Source organism: Spea bombifrons, chromosome 4 (genome assembly GCF_027358695.1).
Source record: "Spea bombifrons isolate aSpeBom1 chromosome 4, aSpeBom1.2.pri, whole genome shotgun sequence".
NCBI lineage: Eukaryota > Metazoa > Chordata > Amphibia > Anura > Pelobatidae > Spea > Spea bombifrons.
The window spans coordinates 44893605-44918920 of record NC_071090.1 but is presented as its reverse complement, the minus strand read 5'-3'; the positions used below and the strand labels follow the sequence as shown (position 1 = coordinate 44918920).

At 40.4% G+C, this 25316-nt stretch overlaps 1 protein-coding gene across 3 annotated transcripts; it reads right to left on the bottom strand.

Annotated features, from left to right (window-relative positions):
- Positions 1 to 522: 522 nt before the first annotated feature.
- Positions 523 to 25295, bottom strand: VEZT (vezatin, adherens junctions transmembrane protein). Of its 3 annotated transcripts, none has more exons than XM_053463520.1 (12): positions 25232 to 25295; positions 10711 to 10845; positions 9432 to 9521; positions 7440 to 7615; positions 6445 to 6726; positions 5897 to 6046; positions 4831 to 4978; positions 4025 to 4356; positions 3313 to 3506; positions 2927 to 3027; positions 1738 to 1942; positions 523 to 1412 (listed from the first exon to the last, which is right to left on the bottom strand). In XM_053463520.1, the coding sequence occupies exons 1-12, from the start codon at positions 25265 to 25267 to the stop codon at positions 892 to 894; spliced, it is 2370 nt and encodes a 789-aa protein (XP_053319495.1). In that variant the 5' UTR covers positions 25268 to 25295; the 3' UTR covers positions 523 to 891. The 3 variants fall into 3 exon arrangements, with proteins under 3 accessions (XP_053319495.1, XP_053319497.1, XP_053319498.1); XM_053463522.1 differs by having other exon boundaries at positions 5897 to 6034; XM_053463523.1 differs by lacking the exon at positions 25232 to 25295 and adding an exon at positions 25080 to 25222.
- Positions 25296 to 25316: the final 21 nt, after the last annotated feature.

Sequence of the window (25316 nt, the reverse complement as noted above, 5' to 3'; positions counted from 1 at the left end):
GCATTGCATGACTACCTCAAAATAAATGCCAACTATTAAGACATTTTTAAAGTGTACCAACTACACTAAAGAGAAAAAATTCCCTGAGGCAATTCTGCATTTAAAATGGACCAATCACCAAAACAAAGCATAAAGTAGTCTTTTTTTATCAAACTTAACACGCTGTTAGCTCTTATGATAATTTGGTTTTGTCTAGTAGTTTTTCGAGGACGCTTTCATTGACTTTCAGATTTTGAATTTATAGAGTAAGGTGTGTACAGCAGAGTGTAATTAACAAATTTAATTGGCAACAGAAAATGTTGTTTTACTTTTATTTATTAAAAACAAACCCATTCTAATCTCAGCAAATTATAACAATCTTTCAAAGAAATATTGTCACATATGAACATATTTAGCTAGCAAACATGAACAGGAACAACCAAGGTGTCAAAAACCATACAGCAAACATTTGTCTATATTTCTACAAAAAAATAGTATATTTTTTTGGGTAGAAAACAAGACTGCAGAAGAGGACAAACTGTTAACACTCTAAAACATAAAATAAAAATGTAAATAAATAAATAACATTAAAATAATCAAAATAGGTATGTATGCAGTTGCATTGGTTTAGTTACATCATAAGGTGGATCGTTGTCTATGAGCTGATCTACAACATTTTACTCCAAAAGAGCATTTTGCATTTAACACTTGTAGTGCTATCTATAAGACACTGCTGATCATAACATATAGGTGCCCTGAGCAGGCGAGGGTCATTGAGACACCGTAGAATAATGTGTTGTTCACCTTCCTAGCACGAGAAATTTGTTAAATTAACTTAAGAGTTTGTCCAGGTCTGTGGTCAGACATTCTGGCTTTACGTTGGACAAGGTGTCATCTGTATATACTAAGGCATTATCCCTCTTTCTCAGTGCACACGTCTTCATTCCCTTCATCTGCTACGTGATTATCGCAGCTGTTTTTATGATCCTCATCATCGTCCCACTCATCGCCAAATGTCTGTTCTTGAAAGAATGTGAAAGTGAGCGACCGCGCAGCTACTTGTGCTGCCAATCCGGAGGCAAAGTGTAGATCTGAGGACTGATGGATCCTGGCAAGCCTCTCCTGGATGGATGGAGGCAACACAGTCCGAGGTGCAGGGCATGGGGGTACTATTTTACCTTCATTACCAACTGGTCCACTTTCTCCGGATATATTACACATTTGTGCGTCATCTTCAAAGTTATCTTTAATTGGAGGGTCTGAAGTTTCCAGAGTAGTATCTTCTTCATCATCATGGTGATATTCAGTCCCATTTACCTCCCTTGTAACATTCCCATGAAAATCCGGTGTTATGCCATCACACAAATTTTCTGTATCTGTTGATAGTTCAGCAATTTCTGTTGGCTCCTCAAGGAGCAAAGGTTTAATAACAGCTACGAAAAATAAACAGAAAGTAGAAATGTATCACAATCATTTAAAAAGGAAAAGGGAAAAAATAAATACAGTGCTGTAAGCAATAACGTAGGTTAGCACTGACAACAATTTGATAGCACCTTTCCTCCCTGCACATCATCACCATATTCTTGTCAGCATTCTCTGAGCTCCATCCAGCATGACCAACAATTCTTATGGTGGCAATAATTAATCTTCTTCATATAGATATACAAACTTTAAATGTTCTCACTATAAGATTTTAAGGTTGAATAGGGATGCAAATGGCATTGGTCTGGGTACAGTAGATAATGGCCCCATACTTACCATGTTCACTAAAGAGTAACTGCTTCCATTTTTGTCTTTCTGCCTCTGACGCCTTTAAACCCAGCACAGCCTTTAACTCCTGTAGTACCCTCTTCGACTCTTCCCTTTCACGCTTTTGTCTTTCCCTTTCCTCTGGAGAGAAAAAATACACATCCTCCCTACTAAACTCCGCTGTAGTTGTGTCTTCCACATAGGCCTCTAATTCCTAGAAAACAAGAACGGGCGTTTTATGGGCGTTTGAACTCTTCAAACTGATTATTCACCTGAGATAGGTTGAGGCTTATAAAGAAGAGACAAGGGTAACATGCGACACTTCATAAAATGTCATGTTCCCCCTTTCTACACAGCAAGAGCCAAAACCTTTTTCACATGGTGATATAAATGGTGTAAGCAAATTTCTACACCTTCACAAATAATTTGTTTTATTGCAGTATATAATTAATAATCCTATAGCTTGGAGAAAGAAGATTGTAGTTAAAGATAAATTGTTTAAGTGAATTAGAATTATGGTCAGCTACTGTTTAATGTTGATAACATTAAAAATCCCAGGATGTAACAATCCCAAGGCAGAAAATGACAACAGAAGAGAGGCACTTTTGTAATCATTTCTGATGACTTCAAGGTATGCAGACAATGCAATAAAGGAACCAGGGTGATGGGTTGTATAGTGAGAGGCATTAATAGCAGGGAGAGGGTGGTGGTTCTGGCAATTTATAGATCTCTGGTCCTGGTCAGGCATCAGTTCTGAAGACCCCATCTCCAGAAGGGTATTGACATACTGGAGAGTTCAGAAGAGGGCTACACAAATGGTAAATAGTTTGCAGGATTTAAAAATTATCAGGAAAGATTAAGGCATCTCAATATGTATAGCTTGGAGGAAAGAAGAGAGAAGGGAAGGGAGATGTGAAACCAAAGGGATAAAACAAAGAACAAGAGGCCATAGTCTGGAGAGTCAATGGCTAAGATGTAATGTAAGGAAGTTTTACTTTACATGGAGGATGATAGATAAATGCCACAGCCTCTCATCAGAAGTGCTAGAGGCTAATATAGTGGGGGCAATTAAACATAAAGGGGATAGACATAAAGCTGAAGAACAGATCAGGAAAATAGGAATACTACATGGGCCAAACGGTACTTATCTGCAGACACATGATACGTTTCTATGCGTCCGTCACATGGCTGCTTTTACCTGCTCCTCAGGAACTGGATCTTTGTCCTCTATACGCAGGGCTGGATGCACAATAGGCACAGCAGGGCAATGTGAATTCTCACAGAATGGGTTTGCCAAGTCTGGACAAATCGAGAACATGCATATATTTAGCACAGAAATAATAAACCTACGGTCTTAAAGGCAAAAGATACAATACCTGAATTGCCATATTTTGATTCAAGGGCATTGCTGGCAGAATGTTTTGCAAGAGTTTTAATAACTTTAGTCTCAATTTGTCTGGCTATAAAGTTTTTGTTTGTAACCCCCACTCGGAAGCTTCCATCCTCGTTGGCCTAGACAGCCCTATTATAGACTATTTTAAAATATTGAATCTGCTGCAGCGGAGGGCATTAGTACCACCATACCTGTCTTGGCAGGGGGTCTCCGAGCCATCCTTTCCACTTGGCACAGGGCCTCTTCCCAGCAGGTGTTACTGGCCTGCACGTGAGGCTGGATCATCTTTAGCTTCTCCTCAAGGATGAAAGAGGCTTCAGCTGACATGGTTTGGGTATCCTTGCTGCAGGCAAGTTTTTCCAAGTCATCTTCAAGAATTATCACCCTGGATAAAAAAAAAAAGGTTAATCATCTTTTATGCATTCACATCATCCTACATTTAACACATTACTGCTGGTCTATTATAACTTACATTTTTAAAGTACTAATTCTCCATGAAACAATTAACCTTTTATGCCAACGCCTGGTCGCTATTATGGTCTGAAAGAATTGTTAAGCTGGTGGGCATAGATTTTTAGTAAGTCACATCTGCTGCTGTCTATCCAGCTAAACAAATTGCCCCATAACCAGCATCAACTGCCACAAATAAAGAAAACAAATAACTTTACCAGGTAGCTGAAATGCATTTCAGTGTATGCTTCCAAAATATATCATTGCATCGCAGAAGACACGTAAAATATTATTTTTACCCTTAGCATAATTCCATCTAAAACCTAATTTCGGTGTTTAGTAGCAACCCCTCTATTGCCAGATATCTCAAGCACGGTTCATTGGGCCCATAATTCCACCTGAACGGAGGATACACAGTCTAGGGGCATGTAGTCCTTGCCTTTACAGACTCACTCGTTAAGCAGTGCCTTTAAGTGTAGTTGTAGGCTGCGTATCGCGCCGTGTAAGTTGTTCAGTTCCCCAGTCTCGCGCTTCTTCTTGGTGGTCCGCTCAGAGCCCGACTGGTGTTGTGTTTCAAAGTAACGATAAAACTCATAGCTTCGCTTCAGTTCGGCCAAACACGCAGCTTGAGTGTGAGGCAGATCCTGAGCGACATCACACCAGACGTAGTGAGGAAGCAGTTCTGAAGTTAATGCAGAATCTTGAGACGCATTCTCGGTAGACAGCAACAGCGCTAGCCGACGAAAGAACTCAGAACTCTGTCCTATCCACAGCTGAAAGAGAACCTGCCAATAACAAACCAAACAAAAAAATGTTCTTCTAAGTTAAAGGAATATGTAAGTACATATTTTAAGCTGTAAACATTACATATTTGTATTAATCGTTTCAGAGCCAAGGGTTTTTCATACCAGGAAAGGGCTGGCACCATTCAGCTTGACAAGACCAAGCTAGAAACGTAATGATAAAAAACATTTGGCTAGTGACAGCAAAAGAAAACACCACAAAATCCGGTCCTGTCTGGTGCATCTTTGCTAAAACACAAAGCATAAAAGTAAGCAGAGTGTAAAAGCTGTCTAAAGCTCTTGTTATACTAGACGTCCTAGGGGCTGTATGTGAAACTGCCATTAAAACACACATAAAGAGGCCTTAGGCACAACGTAGGTCATACTTTGCTGGGTCAAACTAATCTGGTCATGTTCACATTTCAAAAGGACCATTACCATTCCACCATTTAGGTAGGTGGACAGCACGTCCCTTACCTTCAAGGCAGGAAGACTGAAGCCATCCTTTGAATTGTGGGCATCTTCCTCAGACACATGATCTTCACTTAATCCCAGGCCTAAATCTTTCAATGGGACAACGCAGATGTAGTTGGTAACATTGTCTATCTCAGCATTCAAGGGATAAGTTAAGTAAAGGTTAAGGAAGATAAGCGATATGAATCCATTGATACCCATGGGCCATAAATGTGTTGGTTTGGGCTGTACGAGACAGAGTGTCCCCATAAGGTTTGTCTTGGCAGCAAAAAATATTTCTTATATGATGTTGGTGCGTTGACTTCTTTGATGGCGGGGCTTTAAAAAATGTGATTTAGCTGGACCACTAAAATTGTATCTTCAAAACAATCGTGTCATCAAAAAACAGACGTAAACAATAGTACGAGCACCGTGGCGTCGCTAAATGTATTGCACATTTTTAGCTGTCAGCTAAGTACCTTAAATCCCTTTCCTAATTTCCTGTTGCCTCGGAGAGCTGCACCTGAGCCCACGTACGTTTGCATGTTTAGTGCGGGGAATTAAGGAGTGCTTAACCCTGCCAGCTGGGGGATAGCTTTTACACAGAAATAATTCAGAAAACACCTGACAGCTGGAAGGATCGGCGGAAGTTTAACTCCAAACACACAGCCATTTCCAGAGAAGCTGCTGCCCGACCCCAGCATCAGCCTGAAAATATATTGTATGGCGCGATCTAACAGGACTACAAAAACATAAATATATATGTTAATAACATCTCCATTGCAGACCACCTTCGAACGAAGTTTAGTCTTAAGCAGCTTCTGCCTGTCTTTATATGTATGTTTGGTTGTTCTTTCGGTGTCCTCCTCCTATTCTCTCTTACACACTAAAACGCTTTATTTTTACACTATCCTTATTTAATTTTTTAAAATTTTTAGTAAGGTACACAAGACCCTGAGGTTCTAACGCTTGCATCCAACGGCTGCGGTGAGTTTCCAGTTTTATGTACTCTGTGACCACAGTACTTTTCATACAAACAGCACAGCTTCATTATGAATCCATCCTTAATTAAGAACAGCGGTAAGGATATTGCTTGAGCATGTACAGCGTGGCGAGGCGCGAGACTCTGAAGTTTGTTCTGACGGCCTTGTAGACGGCTTTCCGCAGACCCACGAGATGCTGATTGGCATTGTGTCCGGTTTTATCATACGTGCAAGCGGCACTGACCCTGTCAAGCAAACTTGAAAAGTAAAATGTGATACATCTGTACAGATGTCCCAGACTATGCATTTACAAGCAAAAATACACAATGCGTTTACAGTATAGCAATATCGGATACTTAAACTTTTAAGTTTTTGGGGGCATAGAGTACAGTTTAGAGAGCGCGCTTCTCGTCAGTTAGTACACGAGAACAAAGCTGAACAGGGCTTTGAATGTTTGTAAAAATAAGGAAATCTGGTGCATTCAGGGATGATTACTGTATTAGACACCGACAGGGGAGAGGATCCCACGCTAACCTAACAAGTATTAGCAAGTTTTTAGTTTTTTTTGTTTTAACAATGGATTCATTTTTCCCTGTCAATGGCCAAAAATGTTCTGTTTGGGAAATATATATTCAAGAGAAACGGAAAAACTTACAGGGTAAATCCCCGAGATATGACTTCAGTCTCCTGAATGAGACGCAGAGCTTTTCTCACAAGGTTGGTGAAGGCTCGGCTATTCACTACGGTTGCTTCTAATTGGCCAAGGCATTTTTTCAGAGTGACCTGAAGTCTGGCCGTGCGCCACACTTTCAGAGCCCGATGGACGGCAAATACAGCAAACAGAAGGAAGCTAGGGCCCCAGGCGAGCGAGGAAGAAATGTCCCAGGATTGTAGAGCAGCCAAAACACTGAGGAAGGCAATCAAAATGGACAGGTCCCTGTACAAAGAAATGGAGGGGGACAAACCAGTGAACTCCAGGACAAGGGAGAAATCTCCAGTGTCGATTCTTCTAGTAACCAACCTGTTATCTACCACAATATCACAGCAATACTGCCCTTCTAGTCAACTCGTTTATACCAAAAACCTTACTGGGTGCCAATGTATCTTCTAGTGAGGATGGTCCTTTTGCAAGCTGGTGCTGCCAAATAATTTTGGGCCCAAGTGTAATCCAATAATAATAAAAAAATTGAACTCAGAACCAAAGACTGGTCTATTTCATTGTAATAACAGTAGTGCAAAACCCTGCAAAGACAAAAAGTGCCAAAAGACTACTAGCTGTTGCTTCCGAAACAGGGGAAACATACTGTTTGGGAATAGATGTAGGAAATAGAAATCACTGCCAAGAGTGGGTGTTATCTGTACAAACGAGGTTGATTCAACTGTTTCAGAAGGATCTGCAATGTCTACAGCCTGTTTCAGGGGCGGATGACAAAATGTGTGTTTATGTATTCAGCGGAATTCCATTCGTAAAGTACCAAAAGCAGAGCAATCACCATGGAAATCACTCATTTCTCCAATTTTACCACTTAGCACTAGCGCTACTTTTTTTCCTACATAAATCTGTGTGCTGGTGTTCTCAGCTAACACTCTCAGAGCATCTAATTCTCTGCAGGGGGCGACGGATAAAATAGGCAGTTTGCAGTACTGTACCAAATATTAGGTGTTGCTATGGAACGTAGTGTAGGAAGGTGTCCATGTTGTTGCTTCTGCGTCTGGCCGGCAGACAGGATCCCCGGGTCAAGCAGCTCAATCAGCTCCACATCCTCCTGTATGAGGACTTCCTGATGCAGGATTGTGCGCAGGCTATCCAGTCGGAATCCAATATCCTAACAGGGTGGAGAATACAAACAGATGGCTCTTAACCCCTTAGACCAAGAACATCAAAACGCTGATGCACTGTAACAGTTATCCTGCCATTTTATCATCTCCTTCCCAAAATACATATTGTGGTAGGGTCATCGTGATTCTTGTACGAGGTGCATAAGAAACGATAAATTAAATGATTTCATGTACAGAACAGTTGACTTTCAATTATACATAGAAAAGGGGTGCTGCAAGTTTGAAGCAGGGCCTGCTTTCAATTGTGAAGGAAGCTGAGCATATGTTGTGCATATGTGGTCTGCATTATATTTTAACCCCTTAAGGACAATGGGCTGTCCCTAAACCCATTGAAAACAATGCATTCTGAGCCCGTACATGTACGGGCTTTGTCATTAAGGGGGTAAACTTTTTTCAGATATGTATTTTTTATCTATTCATGTAATGCTATTGATGTAAATCCTGGAGTTAAACAAGGGATACAGCCATCCAGACCAGGGTGTTGAAGAAGTGTTCTGCACAACGGCACAGGGATGTGGATGTAACCGCGAGGACATCACTGCAATCCCCGTAGAGGCCGTCTTGGAAGCAAACATTAACTACGTTGCTTTGGATGGTCACAAGAAAGTAGTGTATACGTCTTATGTGAAGATCCATCTAGGCAACGTGCCAAGAAGCAGAAGCAGAAGCTACTATCTAAACAATGATGGGAATGTGTCTTAAAAAGGCAAGGAGAAGTGAACGGGTAAGAATAAATATCTTGCAAATTTTGGCCGTGTTCTGGATGTTTGTATCAGAATTACGGTGTTAAATCAGATGTCATGTTCCTCTTTTGCTGCTACCAGTGCGGTGGAGCTTCTCTGAGAGGAGTGCCATGGGCAAGAAGCACAGCGCTGACAGCAGGCAGGGGAGGGAGAATCAAACTATCATTTAATAACATCTGTTACAATGCATGTCTCGGCACGCAAAACACTCTCCCCTGTATAATTTATGTTTCCTTTCAAAAACAGGCTGTTAAAATGGAGCGGATCACAGCGTAATGTAATGTTATACTGAGCTGTGTAGCTGCCTGTCATTTTTAGTTCTAAAAGCTCACAAATAGACTACAGTACAATTTTAGTGGGTTTGTTCCACTGGTATTGAAAAGGCTCATAATCAATTTTGAATTAATACAAATTATTTTTTGTCTGCAAATAAATCTATACATACAAACCTGCCTGTGGTCAGAACAGAGTATAGGTGGGCTTCAGCTAGGAGACTTTAAGAGGAGCCAAGGACGCAGACATATTTACTTACAGATATTAAAATGTTATCACAGGCCAAGAGGCTTTCACAGCCCAGGAATGTACAGTTACAGCAACAGTAGCCTCAGTCATACGTATCCAGCAAACCCAAAAGCACCCCCATCAGATCTAAGGAGGAGAGTAACAGCCAAAATCCTCCCATATAAGTCCAGCCATGCTACAGCCAGGGCGATGCCTGGCCAGTGGCTGTTGTGAATGAAGGCATTCATACAACTAAACAGTGCTCCAGACTTACTATTAAACCTGCTGCACTCTTCTGGTGATGGGCTGGAGATCAGAGAAAGATCAAAGGCCAGTTTCCCTGTCAGCCTGAGACACGAAAACCCTTCATCTGAAGTGCCCACTGAGCGATTACAGCCAGGCAAAGGCCGACAGAAGCAGATGAATGAACACTAATCAGCACACGCGCAGCTATGGAACTGGGTCCTCTAACAGTCTTCCAAACCATAATCAGTCCAGGAATTACCAGGACAATCTGTGATTTCTAAACAACTTTTGAAATTTGATATTCAAAACTTACCAACATGTGAACTCTTGCATCCTTTTTCGTTTCCAAATTAAGCGGGTTCCAACTTTGAATTATTTCAGCTGTTCTTGAAAATAGGCTTTTCTAGGATTTAAACAAAATTGGTTTATTTTTCAGCCAGGAACAGACATAATTCATGTCGCCTACATTACACTCAGACAGTAAGGGTTGGTGGGGACCATCCACTGTCACAGTGGAACAAATAACAGGTATTTTTCCATGTATACAGCATGAACCCGTTCTGCTTTAGGTTACATACTAGATGCAAAATGTTTCTCTTTCTCAAACTATAGATTTAGGGGCCAGAGCTTTTGAAAAGAGTAGAGCTCTGGAGCAGAAGCTTCTCCTAAAGGAAAGTACATCTTTTTCATACAGATTAAAGAATGCATATTAAAGTACATACATGTATGTGCATTCATGAAGTAAACAGATCCTTTAAATAAACAATATAATACTAAATACTGATATTTTAATTATAAGCACTCCAATATGAAATACCCAAAGCAGGAAGTAGGTTTATTCTGAAACAAGAAGGATACAGATAAACTGACCGACCCAAACACCAGGGCTTGCAACCACAGGAATTTGGTTAAATGGTTAAATTATTCCTACTTCTTGTCGTTGCCCACCCAAATACGCTTCTTGCGTGGTAAAGGGGAAAAAAAACTCCTTGAACATAAAATACAGCGATGTACGCAGTGATCTAGGTTAGGATCGACAAAACATTGTTGTACCATTTTGTTCCAATAAACCTTACTTGCACATCTGCAGGCCGCCAGTCATTTGATATTTTCAATCATTTTCTTGCTCAACACTGAGCTAATCTCTTATGTTAACGCTAATGAAGCTTGTTCCTCCGTAAATGTATTAGTCTGGCTGGCAGATTGAGCCACTCTATTATATATTTACCACAGGCAGTATTATAAGTAGTCGGGGTGTTTGTCTAGTAGATTGGGCTAAGACAACACATAAAGCACATAGAAATTGCTAATATGCAGATGGCTGGGAACACTATGTAAAAACTAGAACCAATTTAGGAAATAAAACAACCATATTTTTGTAAACCTACTTTTATCTGATACTGGCAGTTTCCCTTGAAGAATTGTCAATACAAGGTTACAGGTTCAGTTGGGATTTTCCGGATACGTCCAGTAAGTTTACCATTTCAGTACTGTAATGTATTGCTTCAGGTAATATTTATTTAATATAAATATCGGCATGTTAGGGTTCTCTAGGTTAAAACACCATGCACTACGTATGATGTCATACACACCTTTGCTGCGTTGTGAGCATCGTGTTCGTGAAATCCATTCCCTGCCAGACAGCCGTCCTCTTCCGGTGACAAGACTGGACATACTTCAAAATCTGTGTGCCCCAAATCCTGCAGGTACTGGTAGAGGGGAGAGTTCTGGAATACACAAAAACGGAAGGAAACATGCAATTGCTTCTGTTACACGTGTTTGCCAATTATACTCTCTCAGTAATTTGAGTGGAGGGTATGCAACATTTACATTTGTGATGCTAGGCAGGAGGCTGGGTCCCATGTGGCCCTTTTATGACTAGTAGCCATACATGTAACTCAGGCACAATATTACTTCTCAAGGGCATAGAAAGGAAATTTGCATGCATGCGCTACTATCCAAACTTACTGCATTGAGAAGCAAAGCAACTTGCCTAAAGTATTGCTGTGTGATAATCGATCTCCATAATCCTGTCTACTTATCCACATTTATTTTTAATTTCTCTTAAATTCTTTCTCCTGTGTCCTTTATGAAGGATTAGACTTCAAAAAGTCAAACTAACCAGAAAACCCATCTGAGAATATGCATGCATTTATAGGTTGTGATTTCCTAACCACATATTTATATACATATATATATTGTGGGTGCCTTCCGCCTAGTCGCCTTCCTGAGAATATGCATGCATTTATAGGTTGTGATTTCCCAACCACATATTTATATACATATATATATTGTGGGTGCCTTCCGCCTAGTCGCCTTCCTCGTGGAGGTCTTCTCTATAGTGCCCGCATGGTACTTAAAGCATTAACTCTACAATATCACATGGCCACATTTCCCCTACACAATCCAGCCGGCTCCTTCCTCTTTGCTGAGTTATACTTCGCATTTCTTATTACTTTGTTCTGACTCAACTAGAAAAGTCGAACTAGCCTGTTTTGACATTCTGCTGTTTGCTGCCAGCCCTGAATTATTGTCTGACCTCGCTTGCTGGTTTGTCCATTGGTACTGGGTCTTGGCCACTATCCTGCATATTGGTCTCCCACAATCCTCACACTGAAACAGCATCCAGTTACAATATGTAATTGTTGGCTTTCTATGTCTGTCGAAGTAAATAAACATTCAAAGAAACAAGAGGACCAGCTTCAGATCACAACTCCTGGAGTTTACTGTGAACAATAATGTTGCCAAAAGCAATCAAGTGGTATTAATTCATCCTCTCCGTGGGTCAGCACAGCACTCAATAAGGATGAGTTACAAAGGACCAGATATCACATACTGAAACACCAACTGACAGCAGTAATCACTGCAAGGACCTATGTCCACAAATCACACTGGCATCAAAGTCAGACCCTGTAATCTCTCAGACTGTAAAGAACAGCCATATGTTAAGTTACGGGATGGGTCTCTAGCAGAAAAGGTATCATTCTTTCCTGGAACATGTAGTTCAGTCTAAAAAGAAGACAGTTACAAGTACATTACATATGAAGAGATGCTTTCAGATATATTGTTATATTGAAACTGATGAACAGTAATCCATAATAAAAATAAAAAACATCTACACTCTCTTCACTGGCTGCCAGTGTGTTTCAGAATTCATCTTGAAATCCCAACTTACTTTCAAAGCACTTCACAGCAGTTCCCCTGCTTACATCTCCAAATATATTTCTACCCGGTGTCTCCGCTTATCCGATGATCTCCGTCTGTGTCCAGCTCTGATTTCTAGCTCTCATGCACGCTTGAAAGATTTCTCGAAGGGCTCCCCCTATTCTCTGGCCTACTCATCTACCCCTCACCTTTAGAAAAATCCCTCAAGACCCACTTCTTTAAGAATGTCTACAAACACCCTTCCTCCTACCTTTCCTAGCCCATCTCCTGCCTACAATACTATATAGTGTGGTTGGTCCATCCCTAAGAGTGTCACTTTCACCTTTTGTGTAATACACCCTAATGACCTCTAGCTTGTAAGCTTGTTTACTGTGAAATATGTTGGCACTATATAAAACAATAAATAATACACAGTTCCAGAAGGTATAGTGCCTTTGTTACCCTTACCTCTGGTCCTCTAGCCCTCACCTGATGGCTTCCCCTGCAAAATATCAGCTTTGACCTTTCCTGACACAAGATACAACTAAAATACTAATATTAATTCCCTTGTGATATTTCCTGGCTTTCATCACCAATCTATTGTGAACCTCTCTGCCAGTCTAATCCTTTCCTTCCAACACTGGTACCCCATACCAACCAAAATAAAGGGTTAATTCTAGTTCCTTACCCTACGGAGCCCCAACAACATTGCACTGTGTATGCAGTATCTCTGCTTTTCTCTCCAAATACTTTCCTAAGTGCATCTATCTTCATCTGTTATCACTTCTTCCCACATGTATCTCCAGGTTTCTACGCATGCTGTTCCTGTTCTTCTGTCACTCTCCCCTACACAAGCTAGGTTTAAACACTCACTAAAATGCAACCCTGTTTAGAGAAGCATTCTGTCCTCTTAAAACCCCAGAACTGTATTCCAAGACCTCCAGGTGATTATTCTCTGTGTGAGACTTTTGCTAGGATCAAATACTTCACGCCCAAGCAGTCTCTTAACTTATATCTCAATCCCTGCAACGTTCTTATAGATTGTATTTTAAACCTGCGGGATCGGGGCCCTAATCGCTTCCATACAAATATGTGTTACGCTATTTCCCGTTATCGTTAATTTTGTATATTGTCAACTTCAATGTTATGGTTTATTTTGTAACCCCCCCCCTTTTGTAATAGAGCTACTAAATCTGCTGCTGCTCTATAAATAAGAGCTCCCACTAAATAGTTTGCTTGATACACCCTATGTAGACAGACTTCTACTCAATTCACCTTAAGAAGGTGGGACAGATGTCCATAACACATACGTTGGATGTTTTTTTGTAACAGTAGGTTTATTTCCCCTCTCATTCTCCAAGCACACACTCTATCCAATGTGAGGAATGGAGGAGAGGCCGTCTCTGTGGATCCACACTTTTGCAGAAGTACTCCAAGAGACCAGAATAATGCAGACAGATTTTCTCAGAAAGAGAGGCGCAGAAAAGCTTCTTTTACTCCACAAATCCTTCTTTATTATTCTGGCCTCTCTGAACACTTCTCCCCTTCCTCCTATTGGTGGAGAGGGTGTGTCCAAAGGCCCAACCTTTGTGGAAGTGCTCCGGGAGGCCTGGTTCATGGAGATGCGGACAAAGATAGAAGACACAAGGAGAAGAAGAGGCAATGGAGAAAGGGTTGGGGAAGAAGGTTGGGAGACATCCAGAGAGAGAATAAGATTAAGTGATAATGTGAGAGAGCGTGGATGCGAGAGAGAGAGAGAGAGAGAGAGAGAGAGAGAGTGAATGATAGTGTTGGTGGTGTTAGATTTTAAAGTATGTGGAGGGGGATATAGGACCCGCCCCCGCTGCTGCTCATTTTCCAGACCTGCTATAAAACTTCATTTACTATTCACTAATTTTTCTTCCTGAATCCAGCATAGCTTCAAAGGGAATAATATTTCGTAATCCTCCAATGGCATTAACATGACACTAATCTACCGGCACTAAAATTCCTCATTTTTTCCTCAATGACACACACATTTATCTACTCTGCAACGACAAATGTGATTTTACATTTCTACTTTTATTAAGCTGGAAGAAAACGGATTTATATATTTTTCTTGGCATTGACCACCAAGAAAAATCTAAGCGTTAATTCAAACTGCCAGTAATAAATATATGCCGTTTGGCCTACTGTCAAATTAAAAAGTTTCCTAACCAAATGCTTTGAAATAGCATTTTTAGTTAATAAGACTTAAGATTTATTAACAGTTTATTCCACTGAAAATTTGGACACGACTATTTGGTACTTGATAAGTCAAAGGCGGTAGACTGTTCTTACTTACCAACAACAGAAGCCCAAAAAATTTACTTGATGATATGTAAGGGTACAATTAACCCCTTTCAAACTACTCGGGAAAATAGATGTAAAAATAATAATATTAAATAATGTTTTTTCGTGTACATAACTAGAGAAGAAAATTTGCCCAATATATTATAATTTACTTCTGATTTGAAAACCACATTGCCGTTATCAACCTGTCACCTTTTATATTTGGTATTCTGCAACACGAATCTAAACGGCCCAGGGTATTTCACAAACCTAATAGATACCAATAGGGTCCATTCTCTAAAAAGATAGTTAGTTCACACCGTACCTGGTTTGCTAGGAGGGTCTCTATTGCTTGAATAGCATCCTCCCTTAAATTGCATTAGGGATTCATCTATTTAGATGTTCTGTTTGGGGGTACAAACCTCTGCAAATCTTTGTAACAGATATGTCGCAAATGGCCTGATTTTAACCAGACTATTACATTGTAGATAATTTTTGGTGGGCACTTCCTATCGCTCAAACGAAGGAAACGCAGACGGATTTTATATCTTATTATGGTCATAGCAGCCGAGATAAGGGTAGCAAGAACGGGGATTTCACTCCAGTAGTGGATGACAGCCAGCTTAGTAGGAGTCACTATGAGTATTGCTTGGCATACACATTTATTTGGCATGTCTTCAAAGAAACTCTCAGGAAAACACAATTAACACAAAAAAGGCAATGATCTCAGAAGAGGGCATGGCGACAGTAATGTCAGTAGAGAGTGGGATAGCCGTTCAGGTGCACCTGCTGGAGGGCCACGAGAGGAGTACCTCTCCACCTCCACATCAGAGGCTTTATACACAATGACTCCATGACCTAAAACCACCACCCAACTGAACCCATGTAGATGAATTACTCAAAAGGTTTGGCTTAACATCACTTTTGTCATTCAAGTTGGCAGTGAAATCCTCCCCTGCATTACACTGCATTCAGCATTATCTAATCATTGCAGACATTAAAATCTGCAAGGCGGTGGAGCTACAATTTCACTTATTACCCAATAGTGGATAAGGGTATCAAAGCACTAAGAAAGCTCTAAGTGAATACGTGAGTGCATCACGTATTCCAAGAATTGATTAAATTGTATTACATCATCATATGACGCAATATAAAATACGATAAGTATGATAAATATGATAAGTATTCATTATAAAAAGCCAGACGCTGGTGGGTAAAACCACCAGACACGGAAACTTGTAATTTAGATAAGGTTTCACCTTTGTTATGATTCAGATATACTTTGATGACTTTTCTTCATGTTGGAACACATCTGAGCTTAAACAAAACCCACTGTTTGTGCCTATGTTTACTCAACAGGCCGAGTCACTCTCCTGCTAATGTAGGACTTCTGTAGTTATTTACCTGGAACACTAAGCAATTCACAGGTAAGGGATGAGCTGTGCAGAAAGGAAATGGCATGACATTCAAGTAGCCTCATTCATCATGCTGAAGATTCCTACAGAAACCTACGTGATCATGGGGCATCTTCACAGCTCATGCATGTATCAGCTGCAAATCTCGTCACCAGGGGAATTGTGACACATTTCCTTTATGCCACTCAGGGACACTTACTTCATAAGAGTGTAGATTTGGCATTCCCCTCTTTGAAATCTTATCTCTCCTCTGCATGTGGAGATACAACATATAGAAGCTCAGCTCCAAACCCTGTTTGCAGTTGGCTTTCAGAATTCTGGATCCCTGCTCCACTATGATGATGTCACATGATATCAATGTCTCCATAAAGTCCACTAAACTTCCCCAGTAAAGGAATCCAAGGATGTGCACAAACATACCATAAAACAACTAATAAATACAAATGTATTCAAAATGGGCAGACTAAATGCGCCTATCGGTTATAGTGTCTACGTACATTGACGTTCAAAAGTTTGGGGTCTCTTGGAAAACAATGTAATATATATATATATATCCAAATATCACCAAAACAATTATACCAATTTAAAACTAAAATGCACCATTTAGTAAGTTTCAATAAATGAATTTAGTAATGATAAAAACGTAAGGTAATATTCTTCTTTATTGTGCAATAATCCCCTAATATACCTCCATGTTACACATAACAAAAAGGAATTGAAGTGAAAATGTGACTGCCAAATAGCAAAGGGTTTCATGGCCCAAACAAATCCATTAACCCCTTCGCGACCTTTGCCGGTTCAGGACCGTCATGACATGAAGGTCGCTAAATGACCTTTGACGGTCCTGAACCGTCATAAAATAAAATAAGCTTAGAAAGTGATCAACGATCACTTTCCTCGCTTAAACGGCGTTACTGTAATGCCTCGATGTCGAGGCATTCAGTAACGCCGAGATCGGCATCGGGGGCCATGTCTGGCCCCTCCCCGGGGCGTCAACAGCCGCCATACATTGTATGGCGGCGGACGCCCGTTTTAAAAGCGTTTAGGAGGCGATCGACGATCGCCTCCTAAACTTAAATGGTGTCGCTGGAATGCCTCGATCAGGAGGCATCCAGCGACACCAAACACTTACCTTTGGATGGGCTGTGACCGCTCCGGAGAGCGGTCACAGCCGCAGCTGCCGGTGATCTTCGCCATCAAGCAAGATGGCGGCGGCCCGGGAAAATAAACAATAAAGATGATAGAGTTAGCTAGACGGTCTCCAGACCCTCTAGAGAACTCTGGCTCCACTTGCAGGTTGAATACAGGTACTGCATTCAACCATGCAAGTCAATGGAGCCCAGCTTTCTAATCACTATGTGATTAGTAAAATATTCAAAAAAAATAAAAAAAAATAAAAAATGGAAAAAAAATTAAAAAAAATGTGCTAACATTTAAAAATAATTATGCACTGATGTCACTAGATGAACCATCCAGTACATTGCAAAATGTGTAAAAAAATATAAAAAAAGTATTAAAAAGATAAAATAAAATAAAAAAATAAAGTTTATTATTTTGAGCAAGTGCTAAAATTTCTCAAAAATCTCAACAAAGAGTTAAAATAAAAGCACTTCAAATACCCAAGGGGTGTCTAATATATAAAAAAAATGGCTGATGGGGTAAATTGGAGTGGCCAAGCTCAAAGATAGGGCATAGGTACAGACTGACCAAAATGGAGAAAAAAAAGCGCACTTCCCAAATGTGGCATTTTAAATCTCAAACAACCCGACAAACCCATGCATGTCGGGTATCACTGCACTCAGGAGATGTTCCTGAACACATATTGGGGGGTTGTTTGACAGTGACATATACCAGAACCTGTATATCTATAACTAAAGTACAATTTGTGTGGAAAAAAAATACTATTACAAAGTTTGACAAAGTGTAGTTCTATAATTGGTGCATGGAAAGGGTTAAAATAACAGCATTTGGAATACCCTGGGGTGTCTAGTTTTCAAAAATATATGGTTTGAATGGGTTAAATTGAGTTAACCCGCTTCAAAGATATTCCAAAGAGGAGATGGAGGCAGAATGACCAAATGACCACCTGTATTACGCATGCCCCAAAAGTAGCCTTTTACCAGCCAAACAATCTGACAAACCCATGCATGTGGGGTATCGCTGTACTCAGGAGATGTTCCTGAACACATATTGGGGGGTTGTTTGACAGTGACATATACCAGAACCTGTATATCTATAACTAAAGTACAATTTGTGTGAAAAAAAAAATAAAAAAAAAATACTATTACAAAGTTTGACAAAGTGTAGTTCTATAATTGGTGCATGGAAAGGGTTAAAATAACAGCATTTGGAATACCCTGGGGTGTCTAGTTTTCAAAAATATATGGTTTGAGGGGGTTAAATTGAGTTAACTGGCTTCAAAGATCTTCCAAAGAGGAGATGGAGGCAGACTGAGCAGATTTGTTAAAAAAGATTTGGAAATCATAAAACGCTGCTTGTACTTATTGGCCTATAACTTACAAAAAACAGCAAAAAAACATAAAAACATTGGGTATTTTTAAACTCAGGACAAGTAGTAGAATCTATTTAGCTAGTTTTTTTACTTGCTTTTTTAGGTGAGTAAAAGATTTTTCAAATAAAAGTCATAAAATGTGTTTTTTTCAATTTTTCACCATGTTTTTTTTATAGTAAATAAGATGATACGATCAAAATAATGGTATCCGAAGAAAGCCCATCTTGTCCTGAAAAAAACAATATATAACTTATGTGGGTACACTAAATGGGTGATGAGAAAATTACAGCTGAACACAAGCACCACAAAAGTGTCAAAACAGCTGCGGTCCCACAGGGTACAAAACGAAAAATGAGCCCGGTCCTTAAGGGGTTAAAGGGCGTTGCATGTGTTTTTATCCCTCTGTAACACCTAATTTTAAAAAATAAAAAAAATGTTGTATTGCCCCAATAAACATCCTTTAATTGCAGACCAAAGCTGGCCCCTTAATTTTGACTCCTAGTTCCAAACCAAATTTGTTGACCCCTGAAGTAAGTAGTGCTTAGTAACCTGGAGGAAATGTGTAATGTTTGCTCAAGTCAATTTATTTGAAAAATGCAGCCGCTAAATTCTACTATGCAATACCAAAAGTGCACACAAACTGACACCGGAAGACGCCACATGGGTTATTATTATTACTATTATCTTTTATTTACCGTATTTGCTCGATTATAAGACGAGGTTTTTTCCAGAGCAAATGCTCTGAAAAATACCCCTCGTCTTATAATCGGGGTCGTCTTCTAATCAGACCCCAAAAAAATGGCTGGGGCCATGCTGCTTACTGGTCGCGAGCAGCGTCTCTTCCGTTAGAAGCAGGAGGACAGGAAGCTTGTAGCTTCCTCACAGAACTCTATCTCCCCCTCCCTCCTCTGGGGGCGGGGCCAGAGAAGTTGCTGGTACAGCCGGTCCCCTGCAGAAGTCTTCGAGTGAGAGATCTGCAGTTCAGGTAAGGGGGTGGGGGAGGGTTTTTGGGTAAGTATGTGTGATTAATGTGTGAAGTATGTGTGATTAATGGAATGAATGAGTATTTAAATGTTTGTGAATGTGTGTTTGTGTGTGATAGCATGGATGTGTAAGGGGGGTGGGGGTTGTAGCATGGCATAGGGAGGCTGTAATCCCACTACTATCATCCCCAGGTTCCAGCATGTACTGGCTGCCTTGGCTTGATAGGAGTGTGATTGCTGTTAGCAGCAATCACACTCCTATCAAGCCAAGGCAGCCAGTACATGCTGGGTTAAAAGGCATATCATGGGGCTGAGTGGCATATAGGGGGTTAAAATGCATTTCTGGACCTCCAGAAATGCATTTTTACCCCTATATGCCACTCAGCCCCATGATATGCATATATACCTCCAGAAATGCATTTTAACCCCCTATATGCCACTCAGCCCCATGATATGCCTTTTAACCCCCTATATGCCAGAGTGGCATATAGGGGTATAAGGCATATCATGGGGCAGAGTGGCAAATAGGGGGGGTATAAAGCATTTCTGGGGGCAGAGTGGCATAACTTGGGGGGGCAGGTTGGCAAATAAAAGGAAATTTAAAAAATATATTTACATGAATTAATATTTACTGGTAAAACTTTTTTTCCTATAGGGTCGTCTTATATTCAGGCTTTTTGTTTTTTTCCTAAATTAATATTTTGATTTTGGGGGGTCGTCTTATAATCGGGGTCGTCTTATAATCGAGCAAATACGGTATATAGCGCCAACAATTTACGCAGCACTTAAGTAGTAGCGTCTGCAGTAATGGTTAGACTTGAAATGTGTAAAATGTGTTATTGTGATAGTCCAGGCACAGTATGAGGGTAAAATATTTTAAAAATACATTTACAGGGCTTTTTTATAGTTTTCTTGGAAAGTCCCACAAAAGTGTAAACAAGGTTTTCCTAGGGGCAGAGAGTGCCACCTGTTACTGGAGATTTTTTCAACAGGTAAAAAAGTACACTGCCTATTCTTTAAATATCTATATTCAAACTAACTGCACAGCAGACATGAACAGGTTAAAAAGACATTATTAATCAATGCACATGCAATCCTCTAGCGCATATGCAAGCAATTTCACAACATATCCAATGCATTAATGGGTGAAACGGTGCTTGTACTCTTAAGAACACATGCATCCGGGACCAATTAGCTTTACTTTACAATTCTTTTTTGGTCTGACAAATGGTGCTGCATTTGCTTATTGAATTATAAAACACTAAACCGTTCCCCTGAGCAGAATGGCTGGATGGAAATAATTGCAAAACCAAATGACATAAAACTAATACGAACTAATGGAAACTGTGCAATTACACTGCTCGCAGAATGGCAAGAGAGCAACCAAAAAAAGGAGAATACCACAAGCCACGTACACTTACCGTATATAACCTGAACCCCCGCAAAGCTTTTGCACCTGTTCTCGAATAAACACTACTGTTACTCAAAGAGTAACAGCTGAATTGGATGACCAACTTTTTTTTTCTTCTTGCTCCTGTTCTACGGATCTACTAGTGGACCAAAACACTAAAGAGGAGAAGGCGTTTGAGCCAGCTTGTATTCCTCCACCCTTGCTAAGACAGAACATGCCATGGGTTGGTCTTAAGACCGTGCTGGCTCACCCAGCCAGTTAGACGTTCATTAAAATCGAAACATTTAGGTTACGCAATATGCATGGCCAACCTAGTCCCTTTTACAGCCAACATGAAAACAAAAGGTTTAGGGGGACTTTTGCAACTTTTGTCATAACCAAAATTAATTTATCACAACTATCAACAGCTTCTACTTTGGGCTTTATAATCAATTTCCTGTCTGGAAGTGGTCTACCTTCTCCTCCTTCTCCGTCATCCTTACAAATGCTGCTTGAGCCAATCAACAACAATCCGCAACAACAGGGAAGAGATGCGTTAATAATAACAATAACAATAATACAGATCAGGAAGCTCTGATGGTGATTTGTATACACATAGGCAGATATTCTAATACAAATGCGATATTAGTTTTAACTGTAAACACCGTAACATAGGTTGTCATATCATACAAAACTGTAAAATTAAGGATTTTGGATGCAGAAAATCCACATTAAGTCATCTCACGCCTATGTATATACATACATACACATATTGGGGTCTATACACTGAAGGGAGGGGTGTCAGGAGAGTTGTGGCTTTAACTCTCATCAATATTAACTATGAAGGGCGGACACCAGCAGGTTCCTCCAGCTAGCAGGGCTGAGATGGCCCTGTAAAAACAGTGTGAGAGGAGACTTTGGAGAAAGCTCATTGATTTAACTATACATTACACAGGACCAGCCAAGCTCTTCCTGCAGCGGAAGCTTACTGGGCACGGGCCTTCGCATATGTATTGTGACGACAAGGAGTGGATTCCACGACTCTCCTGCAAAGTATCCTGCCAACTGGCCCTTTAGTGAATAGAGCCTATTGTGTGTAGCACCACAGTACAAGGACAAACATGGTCTATAACTGATTTCAAATCTAGAACGCTACATAAAATACATTAAAATCAGAAAATCCATTCAGGATGTCTGTGGTTGGATTGTGTCCACGGTCCCTGGTGGATATCTGCTCAGGTCACAGCAGATGGGCTGGCCATGCTGTTTATATAGTCCTGGAGGAAATGGAACACGTTCTGCAAATGTTTAGGGGTCTATTCCTCTTAGCAGCTGTCTAAATATCCACAACTGCTCGGTGGATGCAGTATTACACGAACAAAAAATATCTTCCTACAACCGAAAAATTGCAGTTGACAAAGGTCTTTGAAAACGCAAATACTTAGTAGAGCAATTACTCTGCTTCAATAGAACCAAAACGCTCAAATAAACAAAGAGCATCTAATTCCAAGGCTTAAGAAACCCTGCAGGTGAACGTGAATCAGTCTCTATGACTATATGCAAAGGTTACACGACAGAATGGAAATACATGCAAATCACATGTCCATTCGGTACTCTGTACAATGCCAGCTCTCTTCTTACCTTACGTGGCGCGCCGCGTTCCAGAAGACAAATCAGAGCTACGAGGAAAACAAACCTCTTGCTACAAATTGTCTCAACTCGTCTCTAAAATAACTGAAGTAATCGAAAGCTTGTTACGCACTGCTTTGTATGCCCCGTCTTCCCATTGTGCAGCGCTGCAGAGTATGATGGTGCGATATAATTCAATGAATAATTAGTGGTTAAAAAATGCACAAATAGAATGTCTATATAATACAAAGATGCACATAGTTAAGCAAAACAATTTCCATTTTCTGCTGGCTAACTAATGTCACATACTATGTGCAGCATTAGAAACTTCCCCAATACTCATGAATGGCCAAACTCTTCTTAAGAAAAGATTCTTTAATTATGTGAAATTTTGCCTCGTTCATATTTTTTGCTGGGAACACTTAATCGTCAGGTGACATCAGACCAGGCACTGATAGGCTGTTGCCATGGAAACGGAAACACTTTTTACATTTCCATGTTCTTTGTGTTATTGAACCTTCGGGGGAAAGAATAGAATGACAGCTCAGCTAAAGTTCATTAGTCAATTAAAAAACAAACAATAAATAGTGATGTTTAACATAAGCAGATATATGCATTATTCTGAAATCATTCTGCCCACTTAAGATACGGCTGTATTTCAATAGCGTGCCCGACATTACATTATAAATGCGATTTCCCAGAAGATCCCTGCTCACGCTGAAGAGAAGAAGGTCAGGCAGAACCTACATTACTATAGAAGCCAAATGCTCGGGAATGGCACTAATCAGCCAGCGGCTACACAAGAATAAGGTTCTAACGTGTAGGGAGTACAAAGTACACACTATAAGAAAAGGCACATAGTTCACGGAAATATCCCTTTAACTAGTAACTCGATGGAGCCGTTTATCTCCAGCACATGTTTTATTTTATAGGCAAATGCCTTGTGTAAGGAAGAGAATACAGAGCTATGCATTTCTTAGCACGTATTTGCTTGTATAAACTCAGCTGTCTAGCACCAGGTCCGTATCGAATGGGCTGCCCACTTACAAAATGCTTCAGAAGAACTTTTAAAATCGTATATCCCAGGCTAGACAAAACCACGCAGAAGTTAGAACCCAAGAATTACCACGTCCATAGACATTTACAGAAGACAAGAAAAGGACATGTCAGTAATATATGTATATATAAGTTAGGCATCATGATTAGCAATTGTCTATTGGCAAAGTGATGACGCAAGAACCCTAAATGCATTGGGATGCTTCTACCGAGTGCATTGGAAGACTTCCAATAGCTTAGCGTAACATTATTTGTTTTATATAGCGCCATCAAATTATGTAGCGCTGTACAATGGGTGGACAGGACATAACAAGTAGTATATAACATAACAATATGACTTACAGAGACAATAGGTGAGGATGGCCCTGCTCAAAGGAGAGATGCATGAACCTTCCTAAAAAGTACACAATAAAAAGCCTGATGTTTCCTAGATCACACGAGAGGACACCCTGTAAATAGTAATACAAATTGTATCCTTCTCCAGCACCTACGCTTAAACCCTTATTTATGTGTATTGACTTCCTAAATTTGCTGATCTTTACAGAATTCAGTAATATAAACTCAGCGGTCATCACTACCGAGCTGGGCTCTCACAACGTACTGTCAAATCATCCAGGGGATTTATGAACTCTCCAAGCATTAACTATACATCATACGGGGCTAGCTCTGCCCACCATGACTTGCGACTGCCCCTTTGGTAATGCATAGTTCTATGCGGGAGTTGGAAGTTCATTGATATAGCGCACCGTCTCTCCTTATAGAGGTAGAAACATGATCAGGATGCAGCCATATGTTTATTTTAATAATACAGATTTTGGATAATTATTTTAAAAATATATTATAATACAGCGACATAGCATTTGGGGGATAATTTCATTTGAAATCAACAGTCACAGTAGACATGTAACCCATCCTTCCTAAGCTGCAACAGACAGATCTATAGTCAGTGGGACCAAGTACCATCGGCCCGCTACACCCAAGACCCTACACATAACTATAACGTATACATACATTGTTTTTGCTGAAGGAATTGACTGATGTGACAAGTAGTTACTTGTCGTCAAACCTTGCGGCGTCTGTTGGTCTCCCAACCAAAGGGCGGAATAAAGATATTATTACAAGATGGGAGACAAGGTGGCAAAACAGAGCTTACAATAACAGAGCAGCAGAGAATGACTTCTTCACAGTATATGAATGATAAAGATTAATGATAAGCTCAGGACGTTCCTACATTGGAAGAGATCTAAGGGCCACTGGCCCCAAACAAGGCATGCAAGGGCAGGGCTGGGAATTTCCACCAGTCCACTATCCTGTCTATGGTTGTGAAATATATATATTATATATATATATATGTATATGTGTATGTAAATGGTATTGCATCATGCATAATAAAATGAAAATGAAACACTCAGGACTCTGTGCATTAATGTAGATGACTGCACGTAAAGCAAGGCACTGATAAAGCATCTCAATGATAAGGTAACGGCATGCAGAGATGCGCGGTATAAATGAATGTGATTACCTCGACACCTGTCATACAGTCTGATGGCTGGCAGCATACAGGCAGCCTAACGCAGACTCTTGTGCTCAGGACTGGTGAGGGCAAACGTGAAGCGCAGGGCGTACCCACCCAGGACCTGACGAGCAGGAGCCAGTGACCGAATTATCACCCACCTCAAACACCACTTCTTCGTCAAACTCCTCAGTCATTGCTGTCCGCCATGCCACCGCGCGCAGCACTCTGGGAAATTGAGTGCCT